Here is a 16,961-nt window from a genome sequence, read left to right as displayed (position 1 = left end):
TCAACCAGAATTCCTAACATCAAAACCTAAGATGTTTTTCATAAGTGGAGATATTTTAAATTTGGAATGCACACACACACAGACACACACAGACACACACAGACACACACACGCCAAACAGGAAATGATATTTTGAAGATCCTTTTCTTGGAACAAATTCAAAGCTGACTGTGAGTCTGGGATCCAAAAGGAAGCATCCATCTACAATGCACATGCTTTCGGTTGCACAGCATCACTGAAACCCAACAGGAAAAAAAAAGCAACAAAAAGATCATTCGAATTTTTGATCACTGGATCTAAGAAACCATTTGAAGGTGCTGAGAAATATTTCAGTTCTGATATCGTATTCCACTTCTCAAGCAACACAGCACTTCTGAATGATCTGTTAAAAATTCACTGATGTTCATAAATCATTTAAATGCAATCATGATGATGTCATATGCACAATTATTTAAAGAGGGCTACAGATGACCACACTGGTATTTATATTGTGCATTTTCCAACCAAAATGATGTCTATTAAATTCCTCTACTCTGCCTCGCTGCAAGAGGAATTCTAACCTTTCTTTCAGTTACAAGCAGCCTATTCTTACCCCCAGTCACTGGGTAGCCTCCTAATCTCCAGCTGCTCTTTAACCCTCATCCATGTTGGGTATTTTGGTTCATTGCCACAGTTAGATTCAGTGGCCATGGTGGCCACAGGGGAGCCTGGCAGAGAGCAGAGATTAGGTTCTAATCTCAAAGGTCTTAAACTGAGTCCATCCAACCTGGTACTTCGGACCCATCTCCAGATTAATCCTGGTCCGACACTGTCTAAAGGACTAACCCTAGAACAGCTCACATTCCAGCTCAGACCTGATCATACTGTCACAGTGGGTCTAAGCGGCCAGGTCAATGAGAAGCCTCTGCTAGACCTGTGGAAGGGTCGTATTTATTCTAAATAAGAATTAGGGAGAGTGTTTAGCTCTGTCACTTACAATCCCAACAGAAATCACAATTTGGTTACTTACTAAGAAATTTCAAAAGCACACAATACTTTTGTACCGAGATTTAAATATATGCTGGAGAAATGAACCCAGAGAATTTTTGTGTGTCTATGAGGAGATAGATTTATTTATTTATTTATTTATTTATTTATTTATTTATTTATTTATTTATTTATATTTTATCTATTTATTTGACAGAGATAGAGACAGCCAGCGAGAGAGGGAACACAAGCAGGGGGAGTGGGAGAGGAAGAAACAGGCTCCTAGCAGAGGAGCCTGATGTGGGGCTCGATCCCAGGACCCCGGGATCACGCCCTGAGCCAAAAGCAGCCGCTTAACCGCTGAGCCACCCAGGCGCCCTGAGGAGATAGTTTTAAAATAAATGTTAACATGGAAGTTTATGTGGCTCTTCAGGTCATAAAAGAAAAGCAGAGAAAAGAATGATATTAGATTCTAATGAATACCAAAGAATACCCAGGGCAAGATTTTATCTTAAGGACAGGATCTCTGTTCCCCAAATTATGATAACACAACATATACCATTAAATAGTATGTCTCTCGACTACTTCTTCAGAGAAGGAGATTCTATAAATTATAATAACTATTATAGTAACATTCAAAATTAAATCCAAGTATGCGAGTCCTTCTTTCACTGACATACTACAATTTTCTAAAAAAAAAAAAAAAAAAAGAAAAGAAAGAATAGGTAGGGCCTGACCTCACGACCCTGAGATCACAACCTGAGCTGAAATGAATAGTCAGACGCTTAACCAACTGAGCCACCCAGGTGACCCAAAACAAAAAAATATTTAAGTATTCTTTTAAACTTGTGTCTCTTTCAGATATTATACAAACTGAGACAAATGAGGACCTATTTTCTTCTTAACTGAGAGCCTCTCTGATAATATAGTTTTACTTTTATTCCACAGTAAAAGCAGTCTATACAGTTGAAATAAAGATGACTTACCATTTCTAAAAGCTACTTATTGACAAAATATTTTAATATCTACCTTTTTTAGGTTAATATGTATTATTTATCTAGGCTATTTTACCAAACTACAATGCAAATATTTATTATCATTAAATAATTTAAAATTAAAGCACAGTGATTGTCTTCACTTTTTATTAGTGTTATCAAATTCACAAATCCATATCTAATAAAAAGATTTTTAATAGTATTTTATGCACACTTAATATTTAAGCCCCATCCAAAATGATACCAACATCTTATTCAGGTATGTACCTAATCAAAGAACTCTCTCTTCTCACAATAGCAAAAATATTTTATATTAATATTCTGTCTACCAGAAGCAGTGCTCTCCCAATTTTTAAAGCCAAAACATATAATGCCATCATATTCTGAATTATTCTCTGAATTTCATTTATGAAAAATTATTGGTATTTAATTGGTATTTTAATATATAAATACAGAGGCCATTACTTTGGGGTTCTCTGTTTTTAATAAAAATTTAAAGTTAATATTATTTTAAATATAGAAACATTTCAAGGTATTATAAAGATAGTCAATCATTATATGCGTTTTGATATTATTAAAAGGTGGGTCATCTTTTATTATGACAATTTTAGTCTATTACAAGGACTCTTTTTATTTACAAAGACAGAAAACTCATAGATTCATTACTGGTATGCAAGATAGAAGCTCTATATTCTCTCTTATCACCCCACAATTTCTAGTTAAAGGACATGTTTGGGATAGAAATTTACCATAACAGAGTAAAGAGCTGATTAAATAAAAACAGTTCCTGCCAATTATGAGAAAAGTCACACAGTAATTCTGCACATGTGAACGGTTATGGATTCTACATCTTAAGAGCCCTACAATGTACCCTCTTGACAGATAAAAGAATTGATAAGAAAGCACTATTTTTTTGCTTACTAGATGCTCCCCAGAAAAATCACTTAGCTACCACTGCGACTTTTTTAAAAAAGGCTCTTTTATAGTAGAAATTCCTCTACGTCATAGGGGAGATGAGAATCAGTGCAGTAGAACTGTGATATCAGAGCGCTCCTCTTTCATGCCCCTGCTTCATACCTGGGAAATGGTGAAAACTAGGAGAACAAGCAGAAACAACATTTCAAGTGTTCCAACTACTTGCCTACCAATGGTCACTGTTCATAGACAAAGCACTTTTTAAACATTATTTAAGGCTTCACTTTGAATCAAGATCAAGAATGAAAAGGTGGTCTCAAAACAGTAAATTCAGTTGCCTTTAAAGAAGAAACTATGTTATGAGGGCAGGTAAATCTTCGTATCAACTCCAGAAATACATTTAATAGCTAGAAAAATATGCAAGCTAGAATAATTTCCAAGAAAGTTGATCGGCCTAAATCCAAAATGCATTAAATGCTTACAAGACTATCCCCTAGGTAAGATCTTTTATGGCAAACTATGGAGTAATAATTTCATGCATACTACACTTTTCACTCAGAGAATCACTTACCTGTGTGAGGTCAGGAATGTCACCTTTATCAATGCCAACTTGCTGTGGATTAAAAAAAATAAGAAGTTACTTAATGGGAATTTAAAAAATTAATTTCTTTGCATTTAACAGAACATTACTCACAGAATTAGTTAAAACCACAGCTCAATCTTGGTATAAAAGAATTGTGAATCTCACTTTGAAAATACGCTTTGTGTCGTTTTCCACTCAATATAATAGAGCAATTATTTTGTTAAGGTAGTTAGATATAACAAATGTACAGAATTTCACTAGAACTCAAAAAAAGACTTAAGAAATTAAAGCATAAAATTTAAGGTTTCCTCCATGGCGAATGGCAGCTAAAGAGTAAAAAAAAAAATGCTTAGACTAAATTTAAATTGTTATAAATGCTCAGTAAAGCCTCTGGACAGGGAATGTTCACTTAGTTTTAACAATTTGTTCAGGGTGTAGTATCCACCCCTCTTCCCACAGAGAGAACCATTTTGTTTGTTTCTTATGTATCCTTCCAGAGCTTTTTATGTATATCCAAGGAAATTGGAAATATATAAATACATATTTCCCACATTATACAATAGTGTATTATATACACTGAATTTATATTTTTCATGTAATAATATATGTCAGACCTATATCCATATTAACACACACAGCTTCCTTTTTTTTTTTTTTTAAAGATTTTATTTACTTATTCAACAGAGATAGAGACAGCCAGCGAGAGAGGGAACACAAGCAGGGGGAATGGGAGAGGAAGAAGCAGGCTCATAGCGGAGGAGCCTGATGTGGGGCTCGATCCCATAACGCCGGGATCACGCCCTGAGCCGAAGGCAGACGCTTAACCGCTGTGCCACCCAGGCGCCCCAGCTTCCTTATTTTTTAAGCAGCTTCTTTTCCTATGATTTACTTATTTAACAAGTCATGTATTAATGAACAATTGAAGTTGCTTCCAATCTCCTGTCATTGCAAGCAATACTGCACGGAGCATTTTGCACCTCTGTGGACACACCTGTAGGATTCATTTGTAGAAGTGGAATTACTAGGTAAAAGCACATTGAATTTTTAGTGTTGGTCGCTTGGAGAAGGGAGATAGGGGAGGGAGGAAGAGCAGAAAGGGGAAATAGAGAGCAAGAGCACAAATATGGGGATATATAAATGAAGGTGAATCAAAGGGGAGAGCACATATTTATGTTCAATATACTGCTCTAGCAACTCTCCTGTGGGTTTAAAAATATTCAAAATAAAAACTCAGGGAAAAATATAAATCATAACTTCAGTTCTTTCCTTTTATGTAAATGATAAAATTCAGGCTCAAAGAAACAAAGTGGGTTAAAATCAAGTCTCTCTCTGAGAAATGAACTGCTTTGCTTATGTTGATGGAACTGCAGAAGCAAATACGTGAAGCCTAAGGGCTGGGCTCCTCCAAAGACAATAAGGCAAACCAGAGATCGGAAAATCCCCTTGTTTGACAAATGCTCTTAGCTAAGTTCTTGCTTTTGCTTTCTCTCTCTGTCTACAGCAGGGTTTCTCAGCCTTGGCACCATTCACGTTTTAGGATGATAATTCCTTGGTACGGTCTGTCTTGTGCACCGTAGCACGTTAGCAACATCCTTCTCTACCCACTGGATGCCAGCAGACTTTCCCTTCCTCCAGTTGTGACAACGAAAAATGTCTCCCAGACACTGGGTGCTGGGGAGAGGAGGGGAACAAAATCACCCAGTGTGGAGAACCACTGATGCACAGCACTGACCCTCATCCTCCTGCAGATTCCTCCTGGAGGCATAGACATGACCTGCTAATGACTGAACTCTGGCTGTAGGAAAGCTATGGTTGCTTCCCTAAATTCACTTAACTATTACAAATTATGGAAATTATAAGCTAAGGTAACGTCATTCCATTTATTTCCATATTTTAATACCTCTTCAGGTGATCCATTAAAAATATTAATATGAATGAAGTCAGTATTTCTGAAATTAAAGTATTATCTTTAATATTAGGATCATCTTGATAAAAGGTGATGTGTTTATCTTAAATAGTTAACAGAACTTTCTTGAACAGAAAGACCTAATTTAGGAATTCTTCTTTGACACTGCTATTTTCACTAACCTGAACTTCTGAACCATAATATAATTGGAGGCTTGAGCTGAGGTGTAACTGTATTACAGAAATCTCATCACTTTCTGTCTGCAAATATTCTGGGAGACATAACTCCTACGACTTGGTATTTATTTTAGAATAGCAAACTAAGAATAACTTAGCTCTATAAAAAGGGAAGAGTGTTTAGCAGAAATGCCTATTACCTATAAAATAACCATTTTACAAAGTTTCAGTTGCCTGCTTTTGGAGACTTCATTGTAAGAATTCAAAACATGCTAAGTTTTCTACCATTCAAGCAATTCCTCTGGGATATGTGAATATTTCCATAGAAGTTGTTCAACTACTCTCTGTCTCTTTTAATATGGCAATAATTTATTAATGTTTGCCAAATGGCCAATATATATAGTTGTGTCTTAAAAATGGCATTCTAGAAGTCTTCCACACATTCTTGAGGAAAATGGTACCAACTACAGGGTAGCTATTGGATATGAGTCCATACATATGTACACCACAACAGAGTTGTTTGGTACAGAAAGAAGCTTTGTACACTTCTTAAGAAATTTCTGTATTTACCAATAATACAAACCACTCAACACTTGTATTCAGTTAATGTCTAAATCATGAATAATGTAATTTAAATAAAGAAAACACAAATGGTTATTGTTAGCCCATTGTAGGTTAGTGTCTATTAAAAATAATTTTATATTTTAGTATCATTCTATAAAAAAGTCTTAGTCCTAGTGTTCAAATAAAAGTAGAATATTTGTATTCAGTTATTTAGACTCTCAAAATAACATCTAATTTCTGTCTATTTCCTTCTCAACAGCCTGAAATGGGCCGGTGCAAACATGAGGTGATCAAGAGACATGAAATAAAATTCACATGTAAAACAAGAATGAGTTAATAAATAAGTACCCCCTTTCCCGTGAAGATCTTGGATCCAGCATTACAGTGCTGATTAGAGAAATGTATACTCCAGACTGTCACACATCCAGTTCCTTACCTATCTAACATATACAGTAAGAGACGGGGGAACCAGGCAGCACGAGCACCAGGAATTAATGCAACAATGAAAGCATCTTCTTTCTGGATGCTTAGGCATAATTGATCTTTCCACAGAAAAAAGTCAGGCAAATTTTACTAGATTACATTGATAACTAGGGTTAAACCATAGCAAAATCTTTTCAAATACAAAAAGTAAAATTATGTAGCAGCCAAAGCAAAAGTTTCAAGCAATTCTATCCTTTCTTAAAGACAAACCAACATCAGTAAGCTCACAAGAAATACACATGAACATGCTTTAATGTATATGTAATTCCTATAAACTATTCTTTACCTTTTGTTTCCCATATTATATATATAAAAAGACTTCTATTCAGATTACAAACTATATGGACCAAAGGTCAAGAGACAGCATTTTGCAGTATCAGTCTCCTAATTTGAATGCGACAATTATTGTTCCTGTGAATAAATGAAATTTGAAAGATGATGTACAGACTAGAGTGCTTTTGGAATTGTGTGTATAAAATGCTTGTTCTTGTGCTATATTCTCCAGATGGCAAAAACAACAAAAACATGGCATGAATATCCCATGCCCAAGGCCTTGTATGCTTTGTTGATGGGCTTCAGAATGCCTCGCACATGGCACTCCAGTCAGCCCAACAATTCATTCACTGACAATGTAGCATAAGAATCAACTGGCCAACCTGCCAATGATACTTTAATTTTTTCATTGTATTTAAATCATTGACAAAATAAGAAGGTCATATTTATGATTTCCACACACTAAGAACAATATTTATTGTTCTGGACTTTCCTAAGGGCTTTTTTTTTTTTCAGGGTTCAATAAAAAGGAAGCCCTTCCTTACAATCAAAGATAGCTATTAAGTGGAGAGGAGGGATGAACCACCTTGCGAAGCTGTGAATCTGCTCGGTACCCATGTAACTTGTATTTGAACACAGAATGATCATCTAATTGGGATGCAGGAGTGCAGACTACAGTTCTGAGTGAGAAGCTGGGAGGAGATGACTTCTGAGATCACTTCCAACCCTAATACACTGGGGCTCTGGGGCAGAATGTCTTGCCAGATTATAAGCCCTATTATTGACTCCAGATACGTAAATTAATATTCTTAAATTATATTCCCAACACAGCTTATTATTACTTACCTCTGCAACTTTGAGAAATTCAGATACTCGCGTCATTCTAGTTAGAAATCGTTTGTAAATTTCTAGGGCATCTTTACATTGTCCTTTCTTCATTTCAAAAAACTTCTCTGGAAAAGAGAGGGAAGCATTTTGAAGAGACTATTATATTCGATTTTCTTCTAAGCTTATGTTAATACTATTAATTAAAACTTAAATGAATGTTTGGATCAAAACACTAAGCAGTAAAACCTATATGAGGTTCTCAAGCACCTAAACAAGGGGGACTGTGAAGTTTAAGAACAGTGTCAGGGGGCGCCTGGGTGGCGCAGCGGTTAAGCGTCTGCCTTCGGCTCAGGGCGTGATCCCAGCATTCTGGGATCGAGCCCCACATCAGGCTCTTCCGCTAGGAGCCTGCTTCTTCCTCTCCCACTCCCCCTGCTTGTGTTCCCTCTCTCGATGGCTGTCTCTATCTCTGTCGAATAAAAAAAAAATCTTAAAAAAAAAAAAAAAGAACAGTGTCAGGTTCTAGGGGTCTCAAAGGAGGCATTTAAACAATGAAAGCACAATTAAAGTAGAAGAACATATGAAGCGTCACAACAAGTTAAACTCATGATCCGTATATCCCAGCACCCTGCTTTAGAAAACAGCATCCAGTGCTCGCTGATGACCTCCAAAGCTATGACCGCATTCTAAGGCATCATTACTTTCTCACTGGCTCACCATAAACCAAGAAGCTATATATCATAAAGCAATAAATCTCCCCAAGTTAAAGAATTCTTTCAATTGTTTACACCCTGTATAAATTGATACTTTTGTTGGCCATAAATGATTTCTTTCAAACATGTCTCTTAGTTATAAAGCAGTGGAGTTTTGTGAAAAATATTTGGTTTACCAAACTCATCATGGCTTTCTAGCCCTTAACTGTATCCTCTTTCTCAACCTTCAGCTTCCCAGACAGAAAAACAGAGGATCCCTCTGCTGCTCTCTCTTGCACTCCCAAGACTGGAATTCACAATCACTAGGGTGCTATAGCTCCATTGTAATTACATCACACAAGTGTATTTTCTCCATATGTGTTTGGAAGAAAACCGGCACTTTAACAGGATTTTTGCCAGCCGGTCATTTATCAGTTCATTCAGTCAATAATTATTGACATGGAAGATGGAGACAGAGAAGGCCAGGATCTACAATAGCTTCCAGGCAGCTGTGGATCATAACTGAAGATGATTTAGTATTCTTCATTATTTTATATTTTCAAATGGTGAAAAACATGCTATTTTTATAATCTTTCATACTTTAAAGTTCTTAATTTCATTCAGCATGTAATTTTACTACCTTAAAAGTGTTTTTAATTTTCTCAAGAAAGGTTTAATAATATATAATTACACAAAGAACTAATTATTGAGGGTAGCTACTCATTACCTTCTGTTGACAGTCTCGGTAATCTTACATTTAACATGGACCTCCCCTGTAGGGCATTCAAGGCAAAGCAAAAAGATCAAGAAAACAAACACATACTATTTTCCACTTAAGATCTGAGACGGAAGTGAGTCTTTTAAAAAATGGCCAAATCTAACCTAGAAGGTATTATGCTAAGTGAAGCAAGTCAGAAAGACAAATACCATATGATTTCACTTAGACATAGAATTTAAAAAGTAAAACAAACAAAAAATAAACAGACTCTTAAATTCAGAGAACAAACTGGTGGTTGGAAGAGGGGAGGGGTGGGGGGATGGGTGAAATAGATGAAGGGAATTAAGAAGTATGACCTTCCAGTTATAAAATAAGGCACAGAGATGAAAAGTACAGCACAGAGAACACATCAATAATACTGTAATAACATTGGGTGGTGACAGATGGTGAGCACTGAGTGGCAATGTAGAGAACTGTCAGATCAATATGTTGATACATCTGAAACTAATGTAACATTGTATGTCAACTACACTTCAATTTTAAAAAATGGCCAAATCAAATCTTTATCTGCTCTGTTTTCTAATGCTACAGATAGAATCTTGGTGCTATAAAGGAACAAATCTTTTTTAGTTTAAACTTTTGGGAAAAAAGGACTTATTCTGGTAAAATATAATTCTTTCTTTTTAAACAATATTCACATAAATAAGTTCTTCCAAATGTCTAAATTACTTTTCTTTACTATAATCCAAGTTTATTTCTTTGCATCAGACCCTCAGCAATAACACAAAAAGAGAAATCAACTGAATGATCTCAATTTCCTTTTAAAACCAATGCATCAGAATCTTAAGCAATTTTTCTCTGTCTCCTCTGGAAGCTTTTTAAATTATTCCTATATTTCATGGTAATTCAGGATTCAAGAACAAAAGTAATAAAATTTTTATGGCTTTAGGTTATAATTGCCTAATTGTTTCTGTAACAGTGGTTAAGGATACAGGAAAGCAACATGTACTGATATAGGGGGAGCTGTGAGGTGCCCTCGTCCCGTTAGAGAACAGAGTAGGGCAAGTCATACTTTTAACAGAGGGGATGGGTATTTGGCCTTTGTAACATGAATCTTTATAATGTGTTGATAAATTCCCTTGTCATATTAGTATTAGTTTTCAAAGAACAACTGTCTTAAGGAAAAGAACTAGATGAAGAGGAATCTCATTCCTGAGAAATAAACCGAGGCTTTGCATGGGGACTGTAACTAATGCCCTAAGTCAGAAGAAAGCATCTTCTCACTCGCGCATCAGTTTCATTATAACGATAAAATGTTTGCAAAGATTTGCAGCACCAACGTTGACTCCAACATTAGATGCAGAAAACTGCTCATGAAGTCCTTGATTAAGACTAACGTAAAACGTATTTATAAAGTTAATTTCTAGCACTATTTGGTAAACAAACAAAAAAACACCTGTCTCAAAACACTTAGGATAGTAAGCGTCCCTATCTTCTAGAGTGGTGCTCTCACAAGAGCAATGTGACAAGCAATGCTGAATGAAGGCCACTCAGCAGGAGAATGTGATAGGCAATAGTGCCCACCTCTACCACTTCTGAAGTCAGGTCTTTAATACGAAGATACGACTCTCCTTTTCTGCTCCTACTGTTAGCCGACAGACTATCCTTTTCAAGTGAGATGAAATAAAAATATATATTGCATGGTTATTATTTTAAAATACAGAGAAAATGCATTCTTACTACAATCTTATCTCTGAAGGCAACATAAAGAGAAAGTAAAACAGAGCAGCATTTAAACAGATGTTCAAGACACAGAGGAGAAACACATGGCTTAACATGTTTAACTGCTAAATGAATTTTAAAGGCAGGAAGTCCGATTTCCGGAAGCAGATGTAGGAAACAAGGGTACACTAGTGAGAGGGCGTGAGAAGGTATCAGCAGACCTTCATTCTGACGGCTATGGAGTTAAGACGAGCAATTCAAAGATAACTGAGGCTTTAGGCTTAAAAGACTAATTATATATCAACAGAAATGAGAGTAAGAAGGGAAAATTCAAGAGTTCAGTTTTGGAGATCGCTGAATTTTAAATACTTTTTTTTTTTAATTTTAAATATCTAAATTTAAGTGTCTACAAATAAGACTTGCAAAACTGGAGCTCGGAAGAAACTGACATAATATAAACTGACATAATAGAGCCGGGACTCATCATAAGGACACCTCCATAGAAAAACACAGGGTTTCCAATGAAAATATACACAAGAAGCAGAAAAATAACTGGCTAAAAATGAACCTTAGCAAAAACTCACATTTGTGAGTGGTAAGGAAGAGTAAGATGTGCACACAAAGGGAACGGGAAGACCTGTTATTTGGTTTACTGATAAACATTCCCACGTGAAATAAAGGTAATACACTGTGGAATTACATATTAAGAACAGGTATCTTTCCCCAATAACGTAAAATCTCTAAGAGCAGTGTGTCTGATTGCCTTACGCAACCCCCATTCTCTCTCTTTCTAAACTCATGAGAAGCCAGGATGTCGGATGCAAATTCAGTTCTGTAAATTAGACGGACCTGTGAGAGATCTGGAAGATAAAACTGAGGAAGAAGCCATCTTCCTGTACATTTTTGGCTATTTCTGTGACAAGAAAGTCCCTAGGAGTGGAAGATTATCCTTCGGCAGCATTCCACAGTCCACCCTCCAGCTTCCTGGGTTTTGAGGAGTACTGGTTACAGTCACACCCATTTGATGTGACTCCCTGCTTCCTGGATTATAGCTTCAGGTGTCTGGTTTCTAGCTTCCTAGGGCTGCAAGGCAGCCGAGGTGGTGGCAGCAGCTTCTTATTTTTAGTATACTGTAAAGTGGTGGCCTCAAAAGTAGAAACTTGGCTGGTGTGTGAGAATTTATTATTCTGTAAGTCATTCAGGAACCACTCCCTGCAGGGTTCTGGTAATTACTTAAGCACCCAACTCCCTACTTTAGATCCCTTTCTAGTTAGAGTATGGAGAGTGGTTTCTGTTTCTTGAATAAACACAGTTTTTTGGTATTTGAAATGGCTGTAGAAATCAGACCCTCAAAAATGTCAAAGATGGGAATCTAGGATTAGATATATAACTGGCTGGATCTGAAGGCAGTGTTCACTACCCGCAACTATTGGAAAATTGGGATTCTCGTAGCCTGTACCATACAGGAGCAAACTGATTACTTAAATGATCGCCTACAGTGTTCTGAAACGAGCAGCTAAAATGAAGCTTACCGGACCAGGCAGCTGCTAGGAGAGACCACCATGATGGGAATCAGGCAACTAGATCGTACAGTGGGTGGCTGCTTCTGACTCCAAAGGAAAATGACAACACAGGATTTTAAATTATTGGCTCAAGGTACCAGTCAGACAGTGGTACTCCAAAACTGCCCTTAAATAATCTTATCTCTTGCAGACATAGAGCTGTCATCACTGAAAGTCGGAGAGTCTAATCTTCTAAGTTGCTGAATTACAACGTATGTGGTTAAGTTAAATTCCCAGCCTCACCACGGTCTCCTTTGTGAAAGTTAGGATGTTTATTGAGAAGAAAAACTAGAAAGGAGACTGCATGGGTAGATTCAAACCAAAGGGAGGTACTCTTGCTAGAAAAAGCTTTTTCTTCTCAGTCTGAAAAGGCTGGTCCTGCCTTGCTGGGCGATTCTGTAATTAAGCCACCTTTCATGAGGGAATGAAAAATTTTCTCATGTCCAATCCATCTATTTCTTACCCCTTTCCCCTTGCCAACTGCCTCAATACCTAGAATGAGATTGAGAAGACAGCAATCCCTGCATGCCCTAGGGAGACCAGTACAAAGTCTGACCAAGAGGAAAAAATACACATGCTAAAAGAAGCGCAAGTTCTTGCAAATTTCTGGTGGCAGTAGGGTTGCCAGATAAAATACAAGTTACTGAGTTAAATATGAATTGTAAATAGATAAATTTTTAGCACAGGTATGTCCCAAATATTGCATAGGACTTATTAATATTTAAAAATGTTCATGTTGATCTGAATACAAATTTAACTGGGAATCTTCTATTTTTCCCTCTGAATGTGGCAACCATCATGGATACAAATGTGGAGAGTTGGTATGGATTGTAAAGTTTCTGAACAGGAAGGGAAGTATATTACGTTAGATTTTGTGATATAATTGATAATTTGTCAATTTGGGTGAACATGCCAAAAAACATGGATTCAGAATGCTAGCCTGAGCATCTGGAAGTAGCTCTAACGCAGTGATTCCCAAAGTGAAATCCCAGACGAGCAGCAACGGCACCAATCAGGACCTTACCAGGAACGCAAATTCTCAGGCTCAACCCCACAACTACTGCATTAGGAACTCTGGGTTGAGGTTTAGCAATCCGAATTTTAATAAGCTCTCCAAATACTCTTGAGAAATGTCCTTGAAACACAGCCAAGAGCCCTTTTTCCTCTTCTGCAGAAGAGACCTTTATCAGGGTGACTAGGCCAGGGAAAGGGGACATACCCAGACTTTTCAGGAACACGAAATCCAAACTGATGCTACTTCCTGGGGACTTCACTCTACGTTCTGCCAACTTGAGTGGAAGCTTTTTGGGGATTGCATGATAAAAGAAAATTAAGATCCAGTGGATGTATGCTCCTCTGTGGCTCTCTCCCCAGTTACCCGGATATATGGTTGGAACAGAAATACTTGAAACTAGCAGATTCCTCGCACTGGTGTCCTGACCTCTTGAAAGAAACAGGGGTAGCAATTCCATCACGTCCTCAGTGACCTTGGTTTGTGAAATGGGTTGTAGGCAGAGATTTACAGGTTACTGTGATCCTAACCAGGGGATGACCCTGACTTGCAGATTTCCAGACGTGTCCTTCTTACCAGCATAAAACCAGCATCGTTTTTGACACCTGATAGGCGGCTATCGAACTAGCAAACTCTTTTATCCCTATCTCAATAAACAGAGCCCACCAGAAGCAGTTTGCTTTCATCTGGCAGGGATGACAGTATACGCTTGTCTTATTTCAAGGATATCAACCTCTCTCCCATAGGTTATCGTGTTAATGACATGTAGCCAGCAGGCAAGAATTTCAGTTATGCCAGGTACCTTGATAAGTCACATGTATGTCATGGGGTGGGAGAGAGAATTTTATGAAAATTCAGAGACCTGCTACATCAACCAAGTCTTGGGGTCCAACGTCCCCTCCGTGTGAAAGACAAGTTGCTTCACCTTGTAACCCCTATAACTAAAACGCACGAAGTTTGCTGAGCTTTCTTAGTTTCGGAGGCAATATATCCAGCATGTACGTGTTCTGCTCTAAAAAGAGAATCAGGTGTGGGGTCAGCTAAGCAGGATCCAGATCAGGGGAAGGCTCTGCAACTGCTCCAAACTGGAACCACATGGGCCTTTGTTCCCGCAGACTTAAAAGTACTCAAAGTGCCTGCAGTACCCAAATGCTGCAGAACGCATCTGGCACGCTCCAGCAGGAAAGTACGGTGGAAGCCTCCAGTGCTCTGGAGCAGAGCCACGTCTTCTTCAGACAGTAACTAATCTCCTTTGGAAAAAGCTGTTCTTGGCTTGCTTATAGAGACTGAGATTCTAACCATAGAATATCAAGTGATCATAAGACCTCAAGTGTTATCTAATATACATACCCATGAGCTGGACAAGTGCAAGAACACTCTATCATCAAATGAAAGTGGTACAGAAGCGGTCAGCCTCAAGCCAATGCTGAACACCCATGTGGGCTGTACAAACAGATGGCTCACATTCCCACTGCACCTACTCTTCTGTACTGCATCTCTCCCTCCAATCACACCTATGGCCTCTGGGGAGTTCCCCATGACCAGTGGTCTGAGGAGAAAAAGAATTCAAGGTTGGTTTAGAGATGGTTTCTTATGCTGGCACTAGTTATTATTTTTTTATTTTAAAAAGATTTTATTTACTTATTTGAGAGAGAAAGAGGGAGAGAGAGGGAGAACAAATGGGGGGGCAGAGGGAAAAGCAGATTCCCTGCGGAGCAGGCAGCCCAATGCAGTACTCGATCCCAGGACCCTGGGATCATGACCTGAGCCAAAGGCAGATGCCTAATCGACTAGGTACCCAGTACCAGGTACCCGATGCCAGCACTAGTTCAAAGTGGTTTGCTACGTCATTATATCCCCACAAAGGGGTGACTTTGAGAGAAGAAAGAAATATTTTACTGTAGGCCAAACTTCAAGCAGTATATCTGATTTCCACTTTATGTCAAAGGAAGGATGGTGAGTTGGGGTGCCTGGGTGGCTCAGTCAGCATCTGACCGTTGATTTCAGTTCAGGTCATGATCTCAGGGTGGTGGGATCAAGTCCTGTGTTGGACTCTGGGCTCACCGCAGTCTCCTTGAGATTCTCTCTCTCCCTCTCCCTCTGCTCCTCCCCCCATGCATGCTCTCTCCCTCTCTCTTAAATAAATAAATGAATAAAATCTTAAAAAAAAAAGGTGAGACAAATGGAACTGTACCAAAATGTGAGCAGTAACTAACTGCTGGCCTGGATGACCAGGGACTTGGAAAAAATAAAATTGGAAGATTGGTAACAAGAAGGTCTGGAGAAAAGGTGATGGATGGACCTCTGAGAATGGATAAAGAGCATGAGACTATTTTCATTCCATACAAATGTAGACTAAAGAGCATATGCCATGAAAAGGTTCTCAATGATCAAGGGATAAAAGGACTCCAAATGCTGATAAACATCTGCCAATTATATCAGAAATGGAAGTTATGAATAGGCGCAAGAACATAGTCTGGTATACCTGCATCATTGCTAAGTCCTTGGTCTGTCAATACCCGAGATCGACTCTGAGCTTCTACCATATGATTCTCTGGCATCATAATCCAGGGTGTATGGAGTCATCCACCAAGTAACGAGTTAAGGATTAATTCCTTTTACCAGGGAAAAGAGCAGCCATCTCTCTATTCCAGAACAGTTAGTTTATCTTGGATGTGGATTTATCACCTCTGCCCATACTGCTTTGCCAGTACCACCATCTGGGGAATTACTCCCCTTCATGGTAACTCACACAATACCGCTTTGCTGCACAAGAAGTGAGACAACAGACGCACCCCACAGGATTTGTCAGTCTTAGCATGAATCCCTTCAGTCCAGAAATAGCGGACCTTACATAATAATGGAATGGTCTACAGAAGACACTATTTTAAACCCATTCTAAGAAGATACCTTCAGAGTTAGAGATTCAGTATACGCTCTGAACCACTGGTCGGTGTACGGTCCGTTGTTCACCACAGCTAGAGTCAATGGGTCCAGAAACCTAGGAGTGGAGTGGCTCTTCTATTATACTTAATGGGGTGTCAGTGGCCTCTTATTCCCTAGACATCTCTAAGGGTGGCATCAGAGGTAGCTGTTATCACAGTGGAGCAGGACTTGCCGGGACTTATTCTAAGAGGCAAAGCCTAGAACCTTCAGTCATTCTAGTATTTTGTGAGCACCCGAATCCTTGTGTGGAAATCCCTTCCTGCTTAAAACACCTGGAGTGCTTTCTGTGTCTTGCACTTAATCTTGACTGACATAAGAACAGAGAAATGTGACCTGAATGAATCATATATTTAGATTTTTATCTATTAAGGCTACGGTATCCAAATCTTTGCATTGTGATACAGTCTTTATGCAAAGATACCATTCAGCTGTTCTACCTACCAAGTAAGTTAATCACGCCATCGTTGTAGCAAGCAAAAAGTTTGATAAGATCTTTGAAAAGAAGCATAAATGCAGCATTTATGACACCATTTGTTAGCTCATTTGGATGCACCTAGAAAAAGATCAAAATTTAGTATGTTAATTACATGTTATCAAATGACAATTTTTCCCAGAGCACA

General features: G+C 38.1%; 1 protein-coding gene across 3 annotated transcripts in view; it reads right to left on the bottom strand.

The window, feature by feature from the left end:
• SNAP91 (synaptosome associated protein 91) overlaps positions 1-16,961 on the bottom strand; it is a 133,053-nt gene that overhangs the window by 66,516 nt on the left and 49,576 nt on the right. For all 3 annotated transcript variants that reach the window (XM_045804482.2, XM_087856910.1, XM_087856911.1), the window contains exons 7-9: positions 16,783-16,894; positions 7,708-7,814; positions 3,448-3,489 (exon numbers count right to left, since the gene is read on the bottom strand). In XM_045804482.2, coding sequence (XP_045660438.1) covers positions 3,448-3,489; positions 7,708-7,814; positions 16,783-16,894 — 261 coding nt within the window. The remainder of the gene's footprint in view (positions 1-3,447; positions 3,490-7,707; positions 7,815-16,782; positions 16,895-16,961) is intronic.

Source organism: Ursus americanus, chromosome 29 (assembly GCF_024610735.1).
Source record: "Ursus americanus isolate L20-20 chromosome 29, mUrsAme1.1.p, whole genome shotgun sequence".
Taxonomy (NCBI): Eukaryota; Metazoa; Chordata; class Mammalia; order Carnivora; family Ursidae; genus Ursus; species Ursus americanus.
This window is presented reverse-complemented; position numbering and strand designations above follow the sequence as displayed.